The sequence below is a fragment of the Bufo gargarizans genome, chromosome 6, assembly GCF_014858855.1.
Source record: "Bufo gargarizans isolate SCDJY-AF-19 chromosome 6, ASM1485885v1, whole genome shotgun sequence".
Classification (NCBI taxonomy): Eukaryota; Metazoa; Chordata; class Amphibia; order Anura; family Bufonidae; genus Bufo; species Bufo gargarizans.
Window position 1 is genome coordinate 96,649,613 of NC_058085.1, and position 25,293 is coordinate 96,674,905.

Sequence of the window (25,293 nt, forward strand, 5' to 3'; positions counted from 1 at the left end):
AGTGATGTTACTGCTGCCGTCCGCTCTGCCTGCTATGGAAGCTTGTTCGTAATTGTTATACTGCTACAGGGGAACGGGGAGAGCACAGCTTTAGTTAAACAGGATAAGGATTAATGTTTATAAATACTGCGGTGAGCGGCGGGGCCCGGTGTAAGAGTACAGTAACTGCATCAGGCCCCGCCCCTAGTTCCGGACTCCAGCCCCTCCTCTCTCCCGGCTCATACATCGCAGTCTGCGATGCTGCAGCATCGCAGACTGCGATGTAAAATGGAAGCATTCGTCCCATAAGACGCAGGAGCATTTTTCCGCCACTTTTGGGGGAAAAAAGTGCGTGTTATGGCTAGAAATTTGGTACATCCAAATCAAGTGAACGGTGTAGGAATTAAAACAGTTTGCATATGTGCCTCCCACTTGTTAAGGAACCAAAAGTAATGGGACAGAATAATAATTATAACTCAAACTTTCACTTTTTAATACTTGGTTGCAAATCCTTTGCAGTTAATTACAGCCTGAAGTCTGGAACGCATAGACATTACCAGATGCTGGGTTTCATCCCTGATGATGCTCTGCCAGGCCTCTACTGCAACTGTCTTCAGTTCCTACTTGTTCTTGGGGCATTTTCCCTTCAGTTTTGACACACATACACCTACCTCCCGGAGAGTGTTCTTGATCTGGCCAACTGTTGTGAAGGGAGTTTTCTTCACCAGGGAAAGAATTCTTCGGTCATCCACCACAGCTGATCTCTGTGGTCTTCTGGGTCTTTTGGTGTTGTTGAGCTCACCTATGCGTTCCTTCTTTTTAAGAATCTTCCAAACAGTTGTTTTGGCCGCGCCTAATGTTTTTGCTTTCTCTCTGATGGGTTTGTTTTGTTTTTTCAGCCTAATGATGGCTTGCTTCACTGATAGTGACAGCTCTTTGGATCTCATCTTGAGAGTTGACAGCAACAGATTCCAAATGCAAATAGCACACTTGAAATGAACCCTGGACCTTTTATCTGCTCATTGTAATTGGGATAATGAGGGAATAAGACACACCTGACCATGGAATAAGACACACCTGGCCATGGAACAGCTGAGAAGCCAATTATCCTATCGCTTCTGGTTCCTTAACAGTGGGAGGCACATATTCAAACTGTTGTAATTCCTACACTATTCACCTGATTTGGATGTACAGTACAGACCAAACGTTTGGACACACCTTCTAATTCAAAGAGTTTCTTTATTTTCATGACTATGAAAATTGTAGATTCACACTGTAGGCCTCAAAACTATGAATTAACACATGTGGAATTATATACATAACAAAAAAAGTGTGAAACAACTGAAAATATGTCATATTCCAGGTTCTTCAAAGTAGCCACCTTTTGCTTTGATTACTGCTTTGCACACTCTTGGCATTCTCTTGATGAGCTTCAAGAGGTCGTCACTGGAAATGGTCTTCCAACAGTCTTGAAGGAGTTCCCAGAGATGCTTAGCACTTGTTAGCCCTTTTGCCTTCACTCTGCGGTCCAGCTCACCCCAAACCATCTCGATTGGGTTCAGGTCTGGTGACTGTGCAGGCCAGGTCATCTGGTGCAGCACCCCATCACTCTCCTTCATGGTAAAATAGCCCTTACACAGCCTGGAGGTGTGTTTGGGGTCATTGTCCTGTTGAAAAATAAATGATGGTCCAACTAAACGCAAACCGGATGGAATAGCATGCCGCTGCAAGATGCTGTGGTAGCCATGCTGGTTCAGTATGCCTTCAATTTTGAATAAATCCCCAACAGTGTCACCAGCAAAGCACCCCCACACCATCACACCTCCTCCTCCATGCTTCACGGTGGGAACCAGGCATGTAGAATCCATCCGTTCACCTTTTCTGCGTCGCACAAAGACATGGTGGTTGGAACCAAAGATCTCAAATTTGGCTCATCAGACCAAAGCACAGATTTCCACTGGTCTAATATCAATTCCTTGTGTTCTTTAGCCCAAACAAGTCTCTTCTGCTTGTTGCCTGTCCTTAGCAGTGGTTTCCTAGCAGATATTCTACCATGAAGGCCTGATTCACAAGTCTCCTCCTAACAGTTGTTCTAGAGATGTGTCTGCTGCTAGAACTCTGTGTGGCATTGTCTCTAATCTGAGCTGCTGTTAACCTGCGATTTCTGAGGCTGGTGACTCGGATGAACTTATCCTCCGCAGCAGAGGTGACTCTTGGTCTTCCTTTCCTGGGGCAGTCCGCATGTGAGCCAGTTTCTTTGTAGCGCTTGATGGTTTTTGTGACTGCACTTGGGGACACTTTCAAAGTTTTTCCAATTTTTCAGACTGACTGACCTTTATTTCTTAAAGTAACGATGGCCACTCGTTTTTCTTTACTTAGCTGCTTTTTTCTTGCCATAATACAAATTCTAACAGTCTATTCAGTAGGACTATCAGCTGTGTATCCACCTGACTTCTCCACAACGCAACTGATGGTAAATATAATGGTCTTTATTTAGTTAAAATACTAGGTATATTAAAATTGGGTAAATGTGTTAGAAAAAGAGGTGGGTGTGGTGGTCTGGACACTTGGTACGGGTGCCAGATGGGGGGGTGGCTGATATTAGGTGATCTTGGGATAAATCCATGGGGAACAAGAGGTAGAGCCTTTTGTAGCTGGCTCAAATAGGTGGGATAACTTTCCCAGTATTTGTGAAAAATAAAGTGGTGTGAGATTAAAAAAAATGGAAAAATGGGATAAAATGGAAAAATGTGTAGTCTTATATAGTATAGTTCGTCATCAGGTGGTCCCAAGGTAGCGCTAAAAATAAAAATTTAAAATGGTGGAGAGGTACTATACATTAGGTATGTAACATGTTGTCCCATAAGTAGCGCTTAAAACAAAATTGCAGTAGATATAATGTGAGGTCTTGTATTTCTGGAAAGATATATGGTTCCTGTGGGGGAATTGGTGCTCTGGACCACGGTGCGGCGTCCCACACTGTCTTGGGTACAGAGATCACTTACCCGCCACATGGAGATGTCTTCCTTCAGTGCTCCGGCCAGTTGTTGCTTGTAGTTAGCTTCCTCGGCTGTCGGCGTCCCTCGTGGTCTCTAGGCGCGCGCGCGCTTGTAGTTAGGTATGTGGTGTCAGCGTGACCTGGTGTTGGTCACGTGATCGGGATCTGCCGGGCCGGTTTAGAAATAGTAACGCAGCAGGGGGAGCGCTTTTGTTGGTGTCTGTTATCACTGCTCCGTTGGCAAAAAATCCTCCGTGCTCCTTAAACGCGTTTCGGGACTACACTTGGTCCCTTCATCAGTAAGTCATTTCAGGTGACTACCTCTTGAAGCTCATCAAGAGAATACCAAGAGGGTGCAAAGCAGTAATCAATTTTGTTATGTATATAATTCCACATGTGTTAATTCATAGTTTTGATGCCTTGAGTGTGAATCTACAATTTTCATAGTCATGAAAATAAAGAAAACTCTTTGAATGAGAAGGTGTGTCCAAACTTTTGGTCTGTACTGTAAATACACCTAAATTAAAGCTGACAGTCTGCAGTTAAAGCACATCTTGTTTGTTTCATTTAAAATTCATTGTGGTGGTGTATACAGCAAAAAATGTTACAATTGTGTTTGTCCCAATATTTATGGACCTGACTGTATCTTTGCCCTCACTGACTACCTCCCAGTAATCGAAGCTAGACAAACAATTCACCTTAGATGAGTTGAGATTGGCATTCACGTCATCTCCACAGGGCAAAATTCCAGGCCCAGATGCGTTACCAATCAAATACTACAAATCCTTTAAAGAGATCCTGCTCCCTTCAATGGTAAAAACATTCAACTCACTAGGGGATGGAGTTAACTTTCCTACACAATCCTTAGAAGCTTATATTACGATATTACCTAAAGATGGAAAGGATCCCTCATTTTGTAGCAGCTTCCAAACTATCTCACTTCTTAATGTGGATATTAAACTTTATGCAAAATTACTAGCAAAGCGATTTAAATCACTCCTACCGAGCTTAGTAAACGCAGAACAAGTCGGGTTTGTGAAAGGGAGAGAGGGCAAGGATAATACGCTATGGGTCCTACAACTGATCCAGTTCGCCTGGTCTACTAAAACTCCTCTGGCTTTCCTCTCTACTGACACAGAAAAAGCATTTGACCGGGTGGACTGTCCCAAACCCTAACAAAATTTGGATTACCTCTTTGGGTTACCTCCACTTTTCATCTCCCGAATAATGGAACTATACGCTGATCTCACAGCATCAGTAAGGGTCAATGGGTCATTATCCCCCTCATTCAAAATATCGAACGGGACCCGCCAAGGTTGTCCCCTTTCACCCCTACTTTTTGTCCTTAATAAAGACGCTTATCCAACACATCAGACAACACCCGGACATAACAGGAATCACGGTCAGGAACCAAACGCATCCCAAGGCGGCATATGCCGATGACCTATTAATAATTACGTCCAACCCGCTGTTTCCTTCCCGATATTGCACCACATTTTCTCTTCTTTCCAAAGACAATTACCTTTCCCAACTGGTTCAGGACCCGACTAGAGGGACGACCATACTGGACTTAGTATTAACCAATAGACCTGACAGAACAACAGATGTGCAGGTTTGGGACACGTGGGAAATAGTGACACAGTTGGGAAGGAATTTTTTCCCCCTTAAGTGGGGAAAATTGGTTTGTACCTCACAGGAGCCACCCCCCACTCTAAACACTATCACCAAGGCAACACTCCGGGTATGGGAATCTCAATACAGAGCCGCCCACATCTGGTCCTCCCCTATCACTGGCCTGGGAGATCTTATAGGTCTTACCACTCCGTATACATCCTCTTATCTACAAAAAAGCCTGAACACAAGGAAGATAGGAGACATATTCTCAACTTTGCGTGATCTGCTCCCCTCTGCTACCTTGACACAATTAACATATAACCGGATAGCTCTGGGCTTCAAAACATTTCTAAAAATAGGCCCCTTACCACAGGAACTTACATGGTTGGAACGGCTTTGTTCTGTGGGTTCCCCAATTACTAAGCTTATTTAAAAAATATACAGTGAACTGATAATGCTCCCCACAAATTCTCAACTCCCTTACATTAAGGCATGAGAACAAGATCTAGGACAGAACCTTACTCCCCCAAAAATATCCCAAATATACAAAAATAGCTGTGCTCCCTCCCGATGCATAAGCTTACAAGAGACCAACTACAAGTTGCTGAGCAGATGGTACAAGACCCCAGTGACATTACACAAGATAAATAACTCCATACCAAATCAATGCTGGAGATGTCTATCCGGGGCTGGAACATATATACACATCTGGTGGGAGTGCGCAGCCATAAAACTATTTTGGCAAGGCAACCCCTTGAGATCATAAACAAAGCTTGTCCAATGCCCCACCTCTAGACCCACAACTTATTTTCTTAGGCCTATCACCAGGGTTACCACCATGATTTAACAGTAAGCTCTGTGCTACCTTAGTTGTTGCTGCAAAGGCAATGATACCCCTCTACTGGAGAGACACAAACACCCCCCCCCAATATCTCATTGGATACACAAGATCACTCAAATCTCCCGAATGGAAGTTATATTGCTTCACGCAATCTGAATAATTACCACAAAATGTAGGATTCGTGGAAAGAGATGGTACCCTGCTTGCACCATACTGTCTATCTGACTAACTAAGAATAAACACAATGGATCGCGATGTCTACAACAGGACCTGGACCGCTAGAGAAGTATATCACTTACACTGCATGCCTCCAAACTAGCCGGAGGCATTGGCTTAGTCTATCACTTTTGAATTTACATAGAATGCTGATGCTACTGTTATTCTATGTTAACCTCACTTGATTAAATATAAGTTGGCTATATATCTTTCTTGAGGTCTATGGGCTCTGTACGCCTAAGAACACCAACAAGATGTGTTGCATTTATATTTATCCAAGTGACTGAAAAACTAAAATATGTTGTATTTCATGTTCAAGAATATTTCACCAACCCACATTATTGGGCCATAGTAACATGCATTCTAATATTTGCTTATTTCAATAAAAAAAAAATTTGAAACAAAAGCCCCAATAGTCTTACTCCTTGGAAGAGACATACTGTGAGTTCATAAGGCTAGAAGACAGATTAATGGTTCCCAAAACGCTCCATACGCTCAGAGATCATGGATCAAGGAATAGTAAAAGTCAAGCAGCTGGGTCGCACCTTTGCCGTTTAAACCCCGGAGACAACGCTTACCTAACAACAAATAACGCACCGAGACTCCGAGTAGTGTTGGTACTTACCCATATTCGGCGTGTATCATCCTAAAAAACAAGGGTAGATACGAGTAGTATTCGACTCGAGTGCAAGGTGCGAAGGCGTCTCACTAAACAATGTCTTACTGTCTGGTCTAGAGCTCAACAACAGACTTCTAGAGGTACTTCTACGCTTCTGCAGAGATTCTGTTGCATTTATGGCCGACCTACAACAGATGTTCCACTGCTTTCTCGTCAAGGAAGAACATAGAAACTACTTCAGGTTCTTCTGGTACCGCAACAACGATCCCAATGAAGACATTGTAGAGTACCGAATGAGAGTGCACATCTTCGGAAAAAGCCCTTCACCTGCAGTTGCTATCTACGGTCTCAGATATTCAGCCTGAGAGAGTGAAGCAAAGAATGGGTCAGATGTCAGATCCTTTGTCCAAAAGGATTTCTACATGGAAGACTGTTTGAAATCCAAACCCACGAATGAGACCACAATCAGTCTCCTGAAAAGGGCTCAAGAGATGTTTCCTCTATCCAACTTGTGGTTGCACAAAATCGCCTCCAACAGCCGTGAGTCAATGGAAGCCTTCTCACCCCAAGACCATTCAAGTGATCTAAAGGACTTGGATCTTTGCTTTGACTCCCTTCCCATGCAGCGGAGCCTCAGTTTGCTATGGGATTTAAAGGCAGACACATTCACCTTCCAAATCGGCAAGGAAGAAAAGCCCTTCACATGCAGAGGAGTCCTGTCTACCATAAACAGCTTATATGATCCTCTGGGATTCGTAGCGGCCCAGCCTTTATGTAGCATGACCATATGCTTCTGTGCCATCTACTGAAGTCAAGGCGCAAAGACTATATATCTTCTGCGATGCTTCAGTCAAGGCGATTGCTGCTGTAGCATACCTATAGACCATTGATGTCAAAGAACAATGCCATATAGGATTTGTCATGAGCAAGACCAAACTGGCGCCACTCCACGAACACACGATACCCAGACTGGAACTCTGCGCTGCTGTGCTTGCAGTGGAGTTGGCTGAACTTATAACTTCAGGAATGAACCTAGAATTTGAAGACGTTTTATACAGACAGAAAGGTAGTGCTAGGATATATTTGCAACAAAACCAGATGCTTTTGCGTCTACATCTGCAATCGGGTGCTAAGGATCAGGAGATCCACTTGTCCGAAACAGTGGCATTATGTGCCCACACATTAATCCTGCGGACCACGCGACTAGATCCGTCGCACAAAGCCACCTTAAGGACACAACATAGTTTGCGGGTCCTGCATTCCTGTATCGTTCAACGTCTTGCAGTATCGGATCCGACACATTCGAATGGTAGACCCAGATGCCGATGAAGAAATCCAACCTGAAGTATCTGTTCTATGCACAGTGACTTCTGACCGTCAACTCAAGTCCCATTGAGGTTCTCCATCTGGATGGTGCTCTTTTGTGCTATAGCCTGTGTAGTCCATACAGATCAGACATCACCTGTGAGCCAGAAGCCCTGAAAAGTTTGCATCACTGCAAACATTCCTTTACTGCTCCTCAGCTGGAAAGGTCCAAAAACATAATAATTTGCACAATACAATGTGAATGTCATGCAAAGGAAATAGACTACCTCAGCAAAAGCCAAACAGTCTCCAAAGGTAGCGCTTTGGAAAAGCTTGAACCCACTATTGACCAAAATGGGTTTCTAAGAGAGAGGGACCCAGTGGTGGCATCTGTAGATGCCAGACGGGGAGTGTTCTGCCCCAGCAAAGGTTCAGAATCATTTCAGATCACGTTCTGCTTCAGTTTCATAGTTATGTAGTGATTAGTTAGGTAACAGCACAATCTAGTGGTGGTAAAAATGTACTACACTTTGTTTTTCTGTTAATAAAGATTATTGTATAGTGGGAGGTGCAGTGCATTCTGGGAAAGAGAAGCTCAGTCTATATGTTACAGTACATCAACAGAGCTGTCTCCTGCATATCTTCTTCTTAAACTCCACAATCCTTGTGCAAGTATATCTGGTAAGACATATACCTTTGTTTCAGGGACAGTATGTTATGCAGAGCTGTTCAAGTAGTTGTAGTGTCACTTGGAGTTACTTCTGTTAGATGTTAGTCATGTAATCTTATATACTGGCAGCCATTTTGGACATGCATTTTCTCTGTTAATGTTATATTATATGTCATGTATGCTGATACATGTTATGCTTTATTCTTATACATGTCATTTGTATTCTTGTAGTTTTACTAAACAATTGAACACACATCAATTCACAATCCTGTTGACCAATAAACAAGTTAGACTACAGAAAACAGTCCTCTTATTTGGAAGACAGGAATGGTTTATGCTGAATGTCAGACTGCACACTGTGTGGACGTGTATGAAGACAGAACATAGAGAATCCCAAGCTGTCATTTCTTTGTGAAAAAGGCAGTACCAGGCCTGCACACATATCTACATAACAGAAGGTGGGCCAGTCCTTGAGCCTGTAGGTGTCTGCCAACGTGCAGACGAGTGGAGCTGTAACTACGGTCAAGGGCAATATATGTCCTTTAGGGCCATAAACGATTTCTTGATGATACAGGCGGACAGAGGTACTCCCCTGTGTAACTTCGATGTTAGCCAGTGGCAGCTCATGTGTGACACCTGCTGTTTGCTCAGGCCCTTTGAGGAGGGCCACTTTATTTTTCAGTCGCCAGGACTACAGGATAAACAACGTCATTCCACTGATTCATGTTCTGGAATAGTAGCTGCTAAATCTGGCTGGCCAGGGGACAGGAGACGTGGTGACTACATCTCACAACTACATGAACCCTGTGGGGGCTGAACTAAAGGAGGAGGAGGACATTTGAGCACAAGCAATGCGTAGAGAAATGGCAGTTTTTTTCTACACAGGTGACAGGAGAGGAGGAACAGGAGCAGCCGGAGGAGCTATAGGCTAATGAGGAAGACGAGGCAGATGACCCAGACACACCATGGCAGTATGCAGTGGAGATGGAGGCAGAGAGTCCATCCAAGTCACTTGCTCAAATGGCCTGATGCATGCTCAGTTGCTTGCGTAGAGACAGCCGAATTGTTACCATTCGGCAGCGGGATGACTATTGGCTCTCCACCATGTTAGACCCTCACTACCGGTCCAAAGTGGGGGCTATTTTTATACCTACTGAGAGGAAGAACAAACTGAACTACTATCGAGACATCCTATGTAGTCAGTTGGCCGCTGCCTAGGTGCGTCATCGCCCATCCTCACGCAGGTCTGACCGTGGGGCCCTCTGCACTCACGTTCCACTGTCATGGCTTCTGTGGGTTGGGGGGGGGGGAGAAGCAGTACCAGCTCCATCATCAGCAACTTAGGTCTAGAGTCGCTGATGAGCAGTTTTCTTTACCAGCCTACTAAAGAAACTACTCACCAGCAGCAGCTAGACATAGAGCAGAACCTGAGCCAGCAGGTTGTGGCATACTTGGTGTGCACCCTGGACATCGAAGATCCCCTGAACTACTGGGCAGCCAAACTCGATTTGTGGCCGCAACTGGCCAAGTTTGCCCTGGACAAGCTTTCCTGCCAGCTGTGTGGCATCAGAGGGGCAGGGGCCATAGTTACCCCAAGAAGAACTCGCCTGTCCACCCAAAATGGGGAGAAACTGACCTTTGTGAAGATGAATCAGGCGTGGATCAGCCAGGATTTTCAAACTTTCAAACAAATTTTCATCAGACTAGATCATCCATGGTGCCACACCTAAACTTTGTCAAAAGAGACCTGCCTCTTCTGGCTACCTGCTTCAGCTACTATTCTGATGCTGCCACCTGCCTGATGCCACACCTTCAGCCAGGTGCTCCGTCTGCCACCCACCATCTTCAGCTGGTACTGGTAATGCCCCCTCACCTCCCCACTCTGTCACTGGGCCACTCTGTGGTCTACTCATGCTGCTGCAACATCACCACTCTGTGGTATCCTCAGGCTCCTGCTACCTCAACACTCTGTCACTGGGCCACTCTGTGGTCTCCTCATGCTGCTGCCACCTCAACACAAAAAAATAACTTAAATAAAGTGGCCTAAGTGGGAGGAAATGCTCAAAAATCTCAAACACTGTGGTGTGTTTATACCCAGGGGAGCAATTCCTCTGCATGTGATCCATTGCTAACGGCAATCCCCAGCAAAAATGCATACAATGGAGGATGTTGGCAGCGGACCACATGAACCACAAAAGCATCCTACACAAGATGGGATAATGTGAGGATGCGAATATAAAAATAAATCACTGCGAAAGGTGCACCTCTCGCAGTGATTTATGCCACCTCAACACCCTGTCATTGGGTCACTCTGTGGACTTATCATGCTGATCCCACCTTCTCCACTCCATGACTGGGCCACTATTTTGCCTTTTTGGCCTGGTTGACATCATCATTTATTTGACTCTTCTTCTGATTTGTCAGAAGGAAGGAAAAATGAGACGCACAATGGATACTGTCTATGTAGCAGCTGTAAGGCCTGTATGACATGGTCCCTATTTTGCATCAGAATTGGCTTATGATTTGGTTGCAGAGTGGGTTAAAAAAAAAAAAGCATTACTCACATCTGGGATCCCCACTAATGCTACTATAATGATGAATACCAGGTCCTGCTACCTGGTCCAGTCTCAACACCCTGGAAATGACATGAAATAACAGCTCAGCTAATCACTGGTCGCATTAGTGACCTGCCTTAGCCAGTGATGGCATTTCTTGCTATAATTGTCAGAAAAGCTCATTGGAAGCGCTGCATGGGTGGATAAAGGCGTGCATTAATTGAAGTGCTGCTTACACTTCTACTTGTCTTGTGTGTAATAGTGTGCAGCCATCAAACAATTAACAATTATTAGTTAATTTTCTGTTGACTGGATCTTTAAGCCTGACTGAAAGATTATCGCTAGTCACCTTGCCTCATCTAATCAGAAATCTGCCAGTCATTAGCAGTAATTTTTCTAAGGATCAACAAGCATGAAGGCAAACAACTTGCCTGTATAATAGGAACCCTAGGTCGAACACCCTCGACCCTTCAGCCAGGGAGATTAGATAGACACAATATCACTAACTTGATATTACATGAATGTAATGCTTTAATACAAATTAAATAAGAATGAAGAACGATGGTACTTTATAGTTAATTTAAGGTGTAACCGCAACATATATTATATACTATATTAGATACTATACTTTTAACCAGTCTCTAGATATTGAATTGTAAAATTTCTGATTTATAAATTCCTGATTTGCATTACTTAAAAATATTGTTATTTACTTCTATGGAAAACAATAGAAGTAGGTTAACTTAAAAATAACAAAAAGTTCAAAAAGGCGACATACCTAAGAAGTCATTGGCAGATATCCGATCATAATCCCAAACTTGGAGTTCAAGGAAGGCTGGCTCCCTATATTCTGTCTCTTCTATGGAAAAGATGGACTCTTTCTTTTTGTATGTGATCTCTTTCTCAGTGGGAAGGTAGTCAAACCGATACACAAACCTCCAATTGAAATTTCCTTCACCGGTGAGGGAATTAAAATGTACATCGGTCTCTTGCTTGTCTCCATTCAAACCTCTTATCCATCTACAAAAGTGATGTGTGTATTACAACCAATTGTATATACAGTAATACAACCCCAATACCCAAAAAGTTGGATGCCACGTAAAATGTAAACAAAAACAGAATGCAAAGATATAGACCCATATTTTATAATAGATCTTAGGACGCATATTAGATGTTGAAAGTGAGACATTTTACGGAATTTTTTTTTTTACTCATTTTGGACTTGATGGCAGCAACGCATCTCTAAAAAGTTGGGAGAAGGGAACCAAAAGGCTGGAAAAGTGGTACTAATAAAAAAACATCTGGAGGAGTAATTTGCTACTAAGTCACATGACTGGGTAGTAAAAGTTAGTGAGATGTTCAGCAATCTGCAAAAAATGTCTAAAAATAAATGTGAAACAAATTCAGAAAAATGTTTTTCAATGTTACATTTTTAAGACTTTGGATATCCCACCATCTACAGTACATAATATCATCGAGAGATTCAGAGAATCTGGAGAAAGCCATGTGTGCACGGGACGGTCAGTAGCAGGACTTTATTAAATATATGCATGATTCTGTATTGTAAATTACTGCAAGGGCACAAATGCATGTCAAAGCTGTATCATGCAAAGCAGAAGCCATGTGTCAACACGATCCAGAAATGCTGCCATCTTCTCTGGGCCAAAGTTCACTTAAAACGGACTGAGGCACAATGGAACACAGTGTCCACAGACTTAAGAGGAAAGAGACCATCCAGCTTGTTATTAGTGCACAGTTCAAAAGGCTGCATCTCTGATGGTAAGAGGTTGCATTAGTGCCTATGGCATGGGTAGCTTACACATCTGAAAAAGCACTATCAATGCTGAACAGTATACAGATGTTTTAGAAGATCCCATCTAGATGACGTCTTTCAACAGACTTGCGTATCACATCAAGTCAATGCTAAACCACATACTGAATCCATCACAGCAGCATGACTTTGCAGAAGAAGAGTTCAGGTGTTGAACTGGTCTGGCTGTAGTCTAGATCTTTCATCAATAGAGAACATTTGGGGAGTCATTCAATGTAAAATCCGGCAAAGAAGACCCAGGACTGTTGAGCAGCTTGAATCCCACATCAGACAATAATGGGACAACATTTCTCTTCCAGAACTCCAGCAATTGGTCTCCTCACTTTCCAGATGTTTACAGACTGTTGTTAAAAGTAGAGGGTTTCTACATAATGGTAGACATGGCCCTGTCCCAACCTTTTTTTAATGTATTGCTGCCATCAAGTTCTAAATGAGTTAATTATTTTCATGAACTGGTAAAATTTCTCACTTTTAACATCTTATGTGTTGTATGATCTGCTGTGAATAAAATATAGGTCTATGAGATTTGCAAATCATTGCATTGCTTTTATTTACATTTACACAGCATCCCAACATTTTTTAAACTGGGGTTGTAATACAAACACGTAATTGCGCACATTTTTATTGCTTACTACTGAGGCCTTGTGTTCCCCTTGCAGTTGCACTGAGGTCTTAGTTTCTAACCCAAAACTCTGCCCTTGATTAGGATGCAGAAAGACATTCTCTGATAAATCCATGAGACTAGGATAGCTGTTTGGCACCTCTCTGACCTCTGCTGAACCCTCTTTATGCGCAGACCAAGGCTGAACTTTTATTTCGGTATAAGTCAGCTCATCACAGGTCAGAAGGGTGCTTTGTCACACAATAGCTTTCTGCAGCTGCTATGTACTGTGAAACATAGGAGCTGTACAAAATAGTGCAAACGATTTAATAAAAACCCAGTAAAATGGTGCCATTTAAAAACACAAACAATACAATGCAAAAAACAAGCCATCATATGGCTATATTGACAAAAAAAAAAAAAAAAAAGTTGTGGCTTTTGATAGGTGAAGATGCAAGACCTATAAAAAAAAACACAGTAGAATTAAAAGTGTTCTCTAGCATTTTTTATTTATTATAAACCCCCCTACTCCAGCAGTACTCGTGAAGAGATTTATACTTAGCTGCTGCTCCTTGTTTCTCTAAAAACGTCTTTGTGGTCTTCACTGGCCTTCTGGTCTCCACATGGAAGGGGTCATTTGAGTTGCTGCAAACAATGACTAGCCTCAAGAATGGCATGTCCCCAAATGGCACGTGACCCAGCAGGCACATGCTGCCAGGGGATAGTACATCACTGCTGAGGCCAGTTATTGGGAGCAGCAGCTCACGTGAACCTGTCCATGCAGAAGTTGACATGCGATCACTGGAACTGTGGTGAAGGCAGCCTAGGAGCCACAGAGAGGTGGGCAGCAGGGGAGTATAGCTCTCTTCACAGGTCTTGCTGGGGAGGGGGGGGGGGGGATTTAAAATAAATCCTGGACAAGTTCAAAACTAGGCTATGTCCTTAAAAGATTCAAGGCGTTATCTGCTTTGCACAATCATTAGGTGTTTTGTAACCACTCTGACCAGGAGAACTTCCCCAGTAAATCAGGATTCCCTAATACTGTATATGAAAATGGGGTTTCTAGACAAGTGACTTTATAATGAGACAGTAGCACTTTAATGGCCGGTATTTATCAGATGCCAGAAGGCACAAAGCGATCCAATCTGTGGTGTCACAGAATGCTCAACATTGGTGACTGGAGAAGAGCCGAGATTGTGGAAGCAGCGAAGAGTGTAGATGCCAATGTCAGGCTACTTTCACCCTGGCGTTTTAGTTTCCGTTCGTGAGATCCGCACAGGGATCTCACAAGCGGTCCAAAACGGATCAGTTTTGCCCTAAGTGCATTCTGAATGGATAAGGATCCGCTCAGAATGCATCAGTTTGGCTCCATTCCGCCTCCATTCCGCTTTGGAGGTGGAAATCAAAACGCTGCTTGCAACATTTTGGTGTCCATCTGAAGAAACTGAGCGAAACAGTGACTTTCAATGGTGTTCAAGACGGATCCGTTTTGGCTATGTTAAAGATAATACAAACAGATCCGTTCTGAACGGATGCATGCGGTTGTATTATCTGAACGGATGCGTTTGTGCAGATCCATGACGGATCCGCATCAAACGCAAGTGTGAAAGTAGCCTATGCTGAAGCAGCACAGTTCTTTGTACATTGTAGCAATTGCTGGGGGGCTTATTTCACAGGCATTCTGTCAGCAGTAGACGGAAGTGAACAGAACCACAGCACATACCCTTTCACATAGATATCACTTGAAGGCGTCCCAGTAAATGGATTTACATCATCTAGAATGACATCATCGGTATTCCAAATAATAACCCGTAACTCGTAACTGCAAAAAACAAGTAAATTATTAAACCATTTTATGTTTGTCTTATGAAAGTAGTCCACTCAAAATACACATTTCTTATGTATATATTTAATTGTTCCTGAGTTATATATATATATCTTTTTTTTAACAGGCAATAGTTTATATGACAATTTGTCCATTCATCGTCAACGGGGGAAGTAAGGTAAACCATTTGCCATACTTACCTAACTGGTTCACGTCGTTTGATGTTTACAGGTGGTGGGGGAGGAACATCATTTGGGAACATGTCGATCCACATGTGAAGGGACCCCTAGAAGATAAAAATGATTCCATGTTATGTGCTATGTAATATCATGCTTGTATTTCTGTAAGAACAAGTTCACAGACGCATCCCTTGTAATTCTCTCAATAAGGGCTTATTCACACATCCATAATAAAAATCATCTGTGTTGTAGCCATAATGAATGATTATTAATACATAGTCCTTATATCCAAGTAGGACATGGACCTGGCTTCTACTGGCATGTTTAAGAATCAATAGCTATACATGGTAATTTAGTCAAATGGTTTTATTGTAATCATTATCCGATAGATCATCAGTATCTGATCTGTGGAGGGCCGACACCCAGGATCCCCGCCGATGAGGTGTTTGAGAAGGCAGCGGCGCTCCTGTGAGCGTCTCAGCCTTCTCTCAGCTTTTCCTAGGCCACCAGTCACGTGGCCCAGGTGCAGCTCAACCCCATTGAAGTGAAAGGGGCTGAGCAGTGATACCAAGTACAACTGCTATACTATGTATGGCGCTGTGCTTGGTGAGCACGGAGGAGCGCCAGTGCCTTCTCAAACAGCTGATTGGCGGGGTCTCAGGTGTCATTCCCCCACAGATCAGAAACTGATGACCTATACTGAGGATAGGTCATCAGTAATAACATGTCAGAAACCCTTTTAATACATATGTATAGCATCTCTTAGTATATGGCACAGTATTTATCATTTGCAGCTGCCACTAGAGGGAGCTTCAGAGTATACATTTAAGTCAATGATAAGACAGTAAGCTACCGAGCTCTCTTAGTGGCAGCTAGAGGTATCCAGTCTTTTAGATTTATGGCTGTGGATGGTATTTGAAGCTATGATTTTGTTCCATAAAAATCTAAATATTGTCATCTCAATCACGCACTAAAGGTTGGATTTAGCTTCAAACCATTACCTGTCCCAGGCCTGGGTTCTTTGAGTTGTACAAGGTCCTCACTTCTACATGTTCTGGAACAAGCCTGGTGCCATACTCTGGCATCTCATCCCAGTGCTGAAGAACATGAAGTGCTTTATGTTCGTCATAAGCAGACAGATTCCCATCATCTTCTTTGTTCTTATCTTTCATGAAAACCATAAGAGATAAAGTGAAGGAGTTTTCCATAGAAACCGTCCAGGTTGCTGCTTTTATTTTCCAAATTGTCTCAGAACAATAAGGGAAACTGGTTATAATTATTATTTATTTTAAAGCACTATTAATTCCATGGCGCTGTACATCCAGATGGGTGGTTACACAAATATAAAATACAACAGACTGGTACAGAGTTGGTTGTTATCAGTACTGTTCCATTTTTCTATGTATTAGCTTTGAAGGATACCATTTTAGTCATTCATGGGGTCATTTATCAAATTGGTGTAAAGTATAACAAGCTTAGTTGCCCATAGCAACCAATAATGATTCCAGCTTTCATTTTTGACAGCTCCTTTGGAAAATGAAAGGTGGAATCTGATTAGTTGCTATGGGAAACTAAGCCAGTTCTTCTTTACACCAGTTTGATAAATTATCTCATCAGTGTCTAAACATCAGTGTAATCAGCACATTGGTGATGAGTAATTCTGCAGATATTACAGGAAAATAAGTATTGGCTTATAGCACCACCATATTCTGCTGTGCTGTGTGAGATACAGTCAGGGGCGTACATAGAAGTCATTGGGCCCCATAGCAAGAATCTGAATTAGGCCCCTAACTCCGCCCACTACCCATCCCAGGCCCATCCCACCACCTGTCATGGCTCCTCCCATGCCCCCTCCCTATTATGTCTCCCAAAATGCCCAGGCACCGCATACTTACTCCGCTGCCCGACACCCGCGTCGTTCCTGATGCCCCACGTCGTTCCTGTTGGTAATTTCCCTCACATAGCAATTGTAGCTCCTTGCCCTAGCGATTAGCACCTGCCCATTCTTTGACCTAGTAGTAGGCACCTGTCCATATTAGTCCTTCCCCTTGCAGTGGGCACCTGCCCAGTGGCTCCTTGCCTTAGAGGTGGGCACCTGCCCCATCCTTGCCCTTGCAGTGGGCACCTGCCCCATCCTTGCTCTTGCTGTGGGTACCTGCCCCATCCTTGCCCTTGCTGTGGGCACTTTCTATATGAATACTTGCTCTTGCAGTGGGCACCTGCCCCCACAGAGTCCTTGTGCCAGTGGTGGGCCCCAGCCCGATGTGTCCAGGGGGCTGCATGAGCACTTGAGCAGGAGACCAGCCCCGCTGGGAGGAGGAGACGTAGCCTGAAGGAACCCGCACTGAAACAGGGACAAGTAAGAAAGTGCAGGTAGCCATCCCGGCTGAAGTCAGCGTGGCTGCACACAGAAAAGTTCCACAGCGGGAGGAGCAGAGAGCGGATTCTGTAGCAGAGGGGCGGGAGACAGCTCCATCCACATACCTGGCACACTTACCTGCCTGCTCACGTCTCCCCAGGGCCACTTCCTCCCTCTGGCTCAGTCTGTCAGCTCGTCTCTCCTCAGCTCAGGGCAGGGCAGGCACTGACTCTGGTGGGGTGACGGCCGATGGCAAAGTTCGAGCCGATTCTCCCGCCCGTCATGAGTGGGCGGGGCCAAACAGGGTGGGCGGGGCCTTCTCTGCGCTACGGGCCCCCCAGTGCCGCGGGCCCCATGGCAGTGGCGTGGTCTGCCTCTATGGGCGGTACGCCACTGGATACAGTATTTTCCTTCCAAATGAAGCTCAAATATTACTGTATATGCAGTGGCATACATATAGAAATAAGGGCCCCATAGCAAGGATCAAACCAGGTCCCCCACACAGGACAGAAGGGTTTCTCCCTAAACCCTTTTCAATGACCCTTGGGCCATTTTTCCACTGCTTCATTTGCTAAAAGTTGTTTCTTTAGAGCAGGGCGGCCCCCAGAGCCAAGGTTTGGGGCCCCCGTCCTGCTGTGTTTATTCCTGGAGCGCCACACAGGGAAGGATGACAGCTCCTGCCCCTGTACTGTAGCAGGAGTCTGGAGCAGGACAGGTCCCTGGCTATTGGTGAGAGTGGGGGAGCCGAGGAGAAGGCAGGCGCAGTTTATCAGCGCTCTGAAGTAGTGGCGTACTAAGGAGGGGGGGTGCCAGAAGCAATGAGCGCTTCCATCAATACAGATGGAAGCGCTCATTGCTGGAGCGCAGGGAGCTGGGTCCTGTCACTCACCACTCAGCTCCCTGCGCTCCTCCCCTCCTTTAGACTGGCGGTGCACAGAATGGTGAAGCAGGAAGACTTCTGCCCACTCCACCATTCAGACACGGATCACGCTGCCGGAGTGTGTGGGCGGAGCCTGCAGTCCGGGAATCTGCATAAGCTTCGCCCACATAGTGCTGCAGAGCGATCTGTGGCTGCAGGGGAGAGAGGACTGTGAGCTTTAGGAACGGGACAAGGTGAGTAGGTACATTCCAAAGAGCACCTTTCGGATTTCACCGGTCATTTTTTACAGATTTTGATTGCAAACTACTTCTCACGCATATGGGCCCCTAAAATGCCAGGGCAGTGTAACTACCCCACAAGTGACCCCATTTTGGAAAGAAGACACCCCAAGGTATTCCGTGAGGGGCATAGTGAGTTCATGGAAGTTTTTATTTTTTGTCACAAGTTAGTGGAATATGAGACTTTGTAAGAAAAAAATAAATAAATAAATCATCATTTTCCGCTAACTTGTGACAAAACATAAAAAGTTCTATGAACTCACTATGCCCATCAGCGAAAACCTTAGGGTGTTTACTTTCCAAAATGGGGTCATTTGTGGGTTTTTTCTACTGTCTGGGCATTGTAGAACCTCAGGAAACATGAGAGGTGCTAAGAAAGTCAGAGCTGCTTCAAAAAGCGGAAATTCAAATTTTTTGTACCATAGTTTGTAAACGCTATAACTTTTACCCAAACCATTTTTTTTTTTGCCCAAACTTTTTTTTTGATCAAAGACATGTAGAACAATACATTTAGCGAAAAATTTATATATGGATGTTGTTTTTTTTTGCAAAATTTTACAACTGAAAGTGAAAAATGTCCTTTTTTTTGCAAAGAAATCGTTAAATTTCGATTAATAACAAAAAAAGTTAAAATGTCAGCAGCAATGACATACCACCAAATGAAAGCTCTATTAGTGAGAAGAAAAGGAGGTAAAATTCATTTGGGTGGTAAGTTGCATGACCGAGCAATAAACTGTGAAAGTAGTGTAGTGCAGAAGTGTAAAAAGTGGCCTGGTCATTAAGGGTGTTTTAGCTAGGGGGGTTGAAGTGGTTAAGTTAAAATCGCAATACGCGATTATTTAAATCGCATATTAATCACGATAACTAGAATAATGATGAATATTCGATTTCGACGAATATAAAACGAATATTCTATTGAATATTCGTGAATTTCGTCGAAATCGAATATGGCACCTGCCACTCATCACTAATTATCAGCTCAGGAACTGGTGATGACAGCAATACTGTGGGTGCAGGCTGAAAACATACCAGACCTAGGCCAAGCTTGGCTGCCTCCAGCTCTGTTCGAACAACTCCTATATGGCAGTTTTTCATTCCTGTATGGCGTTTTTTCTGCATAAGGCTGGCACACAAAACCACTGCCTTGTGGAAGATCTGTAGGATTAAAATGGGCATGCAAACAAAAAATAGGTACCAAGGCTCTATTGCTTCACATGAGGTCACATCACTGGATCCTGGGGCAAAATAGAACTGGGCAGCATTCCAAATCAGAACAAGCCTGTTTTCTTTGTGCCAGTCAGCCTGCACCCCAAGCAATACAGTGTCCTTGTTATCATCATAAGCTACTTCTTCTCGTGCTCAGACTCCTCCTCCTCTTTGTACTTTGCTCCATCATCAGACATACATAAAGGACTGTGCGGCCATGAAAAAAAATATTCTTGACAATTAACCAAGTGGCCAAGTTTCCACCAGTGCAGTTGCTGCCATACCACTTAGTTGTGTCAATCATTGCCCAGTTCAGGCATAGTTTTTGGACGATTGTACAGAAGAAAGTCTTCTTCTGACCCCGTTGAGCAAAAATTTTGGACGCTTGGTCCCAAGAAGCCATTGTTCTTTCCCATAACACTGTTTGTGTTTAAACACCATCTGTCCCAATTTTTGGAAACATTCTAATATGGAAAAAATATAACACATGCGATTGTGCAGTGTGTTTGTAAACATGCTGTTTGTTAACGCCATCAAATAGCTATTTATGTCAGTGTGACATTATTTGCTACTGCTATCAAGAGCTTCAGAAGGGGGGAGGGGGAGATAAAGAGCAAAAGTTTGTAAAAAATAAAAATAAAAAAAAGCAATAAAAAAAAATGAGTCCAAGGAGACTACAGGGTGTAATGCACCAATTTCCAGGGTAATTGGAGCATGTTTGATTTGTGAAAAATCAATTTGGATACACATCTATTTTTTATTTTAAAAATTGTTGAATTCCACACAAAACTAATTTCAAGAAATTTACTCATGTCTACTAGGTACTCAATTGTGTTTATTCTTGTAATATCTGTATATGTCTATAGACACACTATCAGAATAGATGTTAATTTTCTTACTTTTGGGAATCTTAAAGATCTTGGTATTTACTTTCACCTCCTCTCTTCTATATTCTGGTGCTGGTAGACTGTGCTTCTTACATAATGAAGTTAGAATCTGTGAAGGTCTGAAGGCGTCTCTCCATGCATTATACCCCTCTCTGCAGGAGAAAAATATTTTACTCTATACATTATATGTAGTAGTGAGACCTATATATTTTGTTTTGCTCAATTTTATTGTTCTTTCTGGGAGAACAATATTGATGACCTGTTCTAAGGATAGGCTATCAATATTTGGTGTGGGTCTGACTCCCAGCACTGCCACCAGTCAGCTGTTTGAAAAGGCTGTGACCTCCTCACAGCCTACCAAGCACAGCTTCATCCACTGAATAGCAGCTGTGCTTGATACTGCAGCCCAGGCCCATTCACTTGAATGGGACTGAGCCACACCTAGACCCAGGGGCGTAACTACCATAGCGGCAGACCATGCGACTGCTATGGGGCCCAGGGCAAGAGGGGGTGTAGTTGGGATAATCTCCTCTTCTACTGGGGGGTCAAAACTTGGTCAGGACTGTACCCTCTAAAGAAAGAACTTTTAGCAAACAAAGCAGTGGAAAAATGGGGTTTAGGCAGAAACCCTTCTGTCCTGTGTGGGGGGCCTGGTTTGATCCTTGCTATGGGGGCTCTTACCTCTCTATGTATGCCACTGCCTAGACCCTGTGACTAATGAACATGACATCACTGAACTAAAGCCTGCATTAGACAGGCAGATAAGCAGTGGAAAAATGGGGTTTAGGCGGAAACCCTTCTGTCCTGTGTGGGGGGCCTGGTTTGATCCTTGCTATGGGGGCCCTTACCTCTCTATGTACGCCACTGCCTAGACCCTGTGACTAATGAACATGACATCACTGAACTAAAGCCTGCATTAGACAGGCAGATAAGCAAACGATTGTTGGGAGGGAAGAGATCCCTTCCAGCAATTGTTTACTAGCTTCCGGAGACATATAAGATTTCATCCGCAGCATGGGCAGAAGAAATCACTATGCCATTGCTCGTCCCCATGCTGTCTAGTAGTTGCTATTTGACAGCACGATCTGTTGCTGGCAAGCGCTGATTTTTAAGCATGCTTAAAAATCAGAATTGTCCAATGAACAAGCATTTGCTCGTTCATCGGGCAATCGGCAGCAGTATTATACTGCAAGATGATCTCTAACAACTGTTCATGTGATTATCGGCCGAAAGATCGGCCAGTGTAATACAGCCTTAGGCCTCATGTACACGACCATTGTGTGCCTCCGCGGCCGTTGTTCTGTTTTCAGTTTTTTTCTGTGGACCCGTTGACTTTCAATGGGTCCGTTGAAAAATCGGAAAATGCACCGTTTTGCAGCCGCATTCGTGATCTGTGTTTCCTGTCTGTCCAAAAAATATGACCTGTCCTATTTTTTTGACGGACAACGGTTCACGGACCCATTCAAGTCAATGGGTCCGTGAAAGAACACGGATGCACACAAGATTGGCATCCGCGTCCATGATTCGTGGCCATAGGTTACTTTCATACAGACGGATCCGAAGATCTGTCTGCATAAAAGCTTTTTCAGAGCTGAGTTTTCACTGCGTGAAAACTCAGATCCGACAGTATATTCTAACACAGAGGCGTTCCCATAGTAATGGGGACATTTCTAGGTAGAATATACTTTGAACTGTGTACATGACTGCCCCCTGCTGCCTGGCAGCACCCGATCTCTTACAGGGGGCTTTGATCCGCACAATTAACCCCTCAGGTGCTGCACCTGAGGGGTTAATTGTGCGTATCATAGCCCCCTGTAAGAGATCATGTGCTGCCAGGAAGGAGGGGGGCAGACCCCCCTCCCTCCCCAGTTTTAAATTCATTGGTGGCCAGTGGGCCCCCCCTCCCTCCCTTGTATTTAACACATTGGTGGCATGTGCGGCCGGCCCCCCCCCCCTCTCCCCTGTAGTTAACACATTAGTGGCCAGTGCGGCCGGCCCCCCTCCCTCCCCTGTAGTTAACACATTGGTGGCCAGTGCGGCCAGACCCCCCTCTCTCCCCTGTAGTACTGTAGATTCATTGGTGGCCAGTGGGCCCCCCCTCCCTCCCACTCCTAATTAAAATCTCCCCCGCTATCATTGGTGGCAGCGGAAAGTACCGATTGGAGTCCCAGTTTAATCGCTGGGGTTGCAATAGGTAACCATGGCAACCAGGACGCTACTGCAGTCCTGGTTGCCATGGTTACTTAGCAATTTTTAGAAGCATTATACATACCTGCGAGCTGCGATGTCTGTGACGGGCCGGCGCTCCTCCTACTGGTAAGTGACAAGTCTGTGCTTGTCACCGCCAGACATCTGAGAAGCTCTGACAGACATTCTTCAGAACCTCCTGCTTGAGGTTCTTTTGTTTTCCTTTTGTTTTGTCATCTCGTTTCCCTCTCTCAGCTGTCATCTAGTTGCACTGATTGCATCCCTTTAAATCCCCTCCCATACTGCATCACTTTGCGGTTTATACAACTTCCTGGAGTGTGTACATGCTGGATGCTACAACTTATGCTTCTACAGATAAGTCTGTTCATTAATTTGTGTTTTCCTGTTTGCTTGATCCTAGGTTACCCTGACTCCCTCCGTATTAAGTGTAGGGAGCCGGTGGTCGTGTCCCCTCACTATTATAGGGTGTTCAGGTGTCATACAGTCAAGGCACAAGGGCATGCAATTTTCTATCATAGGCTACTTTCACACTAGCGTTCGGTGCTCCGCTTGTGAGTTCCGTTTGAAGGCTCTCACAAGCGTCCCCGAACGGATCCGTACAGCCCTAATGCATTCTGAGTGGATGCGTATCCGCTCAGAATGCATCAGTTTGGCACCGTTTGGCCTCGGCTCCGCTCAGCAGGCGGACACCCGAACGCAGCTTGCAGCGTTTTCGTGTCCCCTGGCCATGCGGAGCCAAACGGATCCATCCAGACTTACAATGCAAGTAAATGGGGACGGATCAGTTTGACGTTGACACAATATGGTGCAATTTCAAACGGATCCGTCCCCCATTGACTTTCAATGTAAAGTCAGGAGTCCCTATTAATATACCATCAGATCGGAGTTTTCTCCGATCCGATGGTATATTTTAACTTGAAGCGTCCCCATCACCATGGGAACGCCTCTATGTTAGAATATACCATCGGATTTGAGCTACATCGTAAAACTCAGATCCGACAGTATATTCAAACACAGGCGTTCCCATGGTGATGGGGACGCTTCATGCTAGAATATACTGAGAACTGTGTACATGACTGCCCCCTGCTGCCTGGCAGATGCTGCCAGGCAGCAGGGGGCAGACCCCCCCTCCTCCTGTAATTAACTTATTGGTGGCCAGTGCGGCCCCCCCTCCCTCCCCAGTATTAATTGTAGCCAGTGCGGCCATCCTCCCTCTATATTCATCGGTGGCCAGTGCGGATTCCCAGTATTAAATATGACCAGTGCGGCCTCCCCCTCCCTCCCCAGTATTAATTGTAGCCAGTGCGGCCCCCCTCCCTCTATATTCATCGGTGGCCAGTGCGGATGCCCAGTATTAAATATGACCAGTGCGGCCTCCCCCTCCCTCCCTCCCCAGTATTAAATATGACCAGTGCAGCCTCCCCCTCCCTCTATATTTATTGGTGGCCAGTGCGGATTCCAAGTATTATGACCAGTGCGGCCTCCCCTCTCCATACCCTCCCCTAATTAAAATCACCCCCCCCCCATCATTGGTGGCAGCGGAGAGTACCGATCGGAGTCCCAGTTTAAATCGCAGGGGCTCCGATCGGTTACCATGGCAGCCAAGACGCTATTGCAGTCTTGGCTGCCATGGTTACTTAGCAATAAATACAAGCATTATACTTACCTGAAGAGCTGCGATGTCTGACCGGCCGGGCGCTCCTCCTACTGGTAAGTGACAGGTCTGTGCTATAGGCAATGCGCCGCACAGACCTTTCACTTACCAGTAGGAGGAGCTCCCGGCCGGACACAGACATCGCAGCTCTTCAGGTAAGTATAATGCTTGTATTTATTGCCAAGTAACCATGGCAGCCAAGACTGCAATAGCGTCTTGGCTGCCATGGTAACCGATCGGAGCCCCAGCGATTTAAACTGGGACTCCGATCGGTACTCTCCGCTGCCACCAATGATGGGGGGGGGGGTGATTTTAATTGGGGGAGGGGAGAGGGGAGGCCGCACTGGTCACAATACTTGGAATCCGCACTGGCCGGCCACCAATGAATATAGAGGGAGGGGGGCCGCACTGGTCACATTTAATACTGGGGAGGGAGGGAGGGGGAGGCCGTACTGCTCATATTTAATACTGGGAATCCGCACTGGCCACCGATGAATATAGAGGGAGGGGGGCCGCACTGGTTACAATTAATACTGGGGAGGGAGGGGGGGCCGCACTGGCCACCAATAAGTTAAATACAGGAGGGGG

At 44.8% G+C, this 25,293-nt stretch overlaps 1 protein-coding gene across 1 annotated transcript in view; it reads right to left on the bottom strand.

The window, feature by feature from the left end:
- Positions 1-25,293, bottom strand: part of LOC122941984 (fer-1-like protein 4) — a 196,319-nt gene that overhangs the window by 17,419 nt on the left and 153,607 nt on the right. The window contains 5 exon segments of the mRNA XM_044299480.1: positions 11,576-11,817; positions 14,953-15,051; positions 15,255-15,340; positions 16,235-16,430; positions 20,858-20,995. Of these exon segments, the coding sequence (XP_044155415.1) occupies positions 11,576-11,817; positions 14,953-15,051; positions 15,255-15,340; positions 16,235-16,430; positions 20,858-20,995 (761 nt within the window).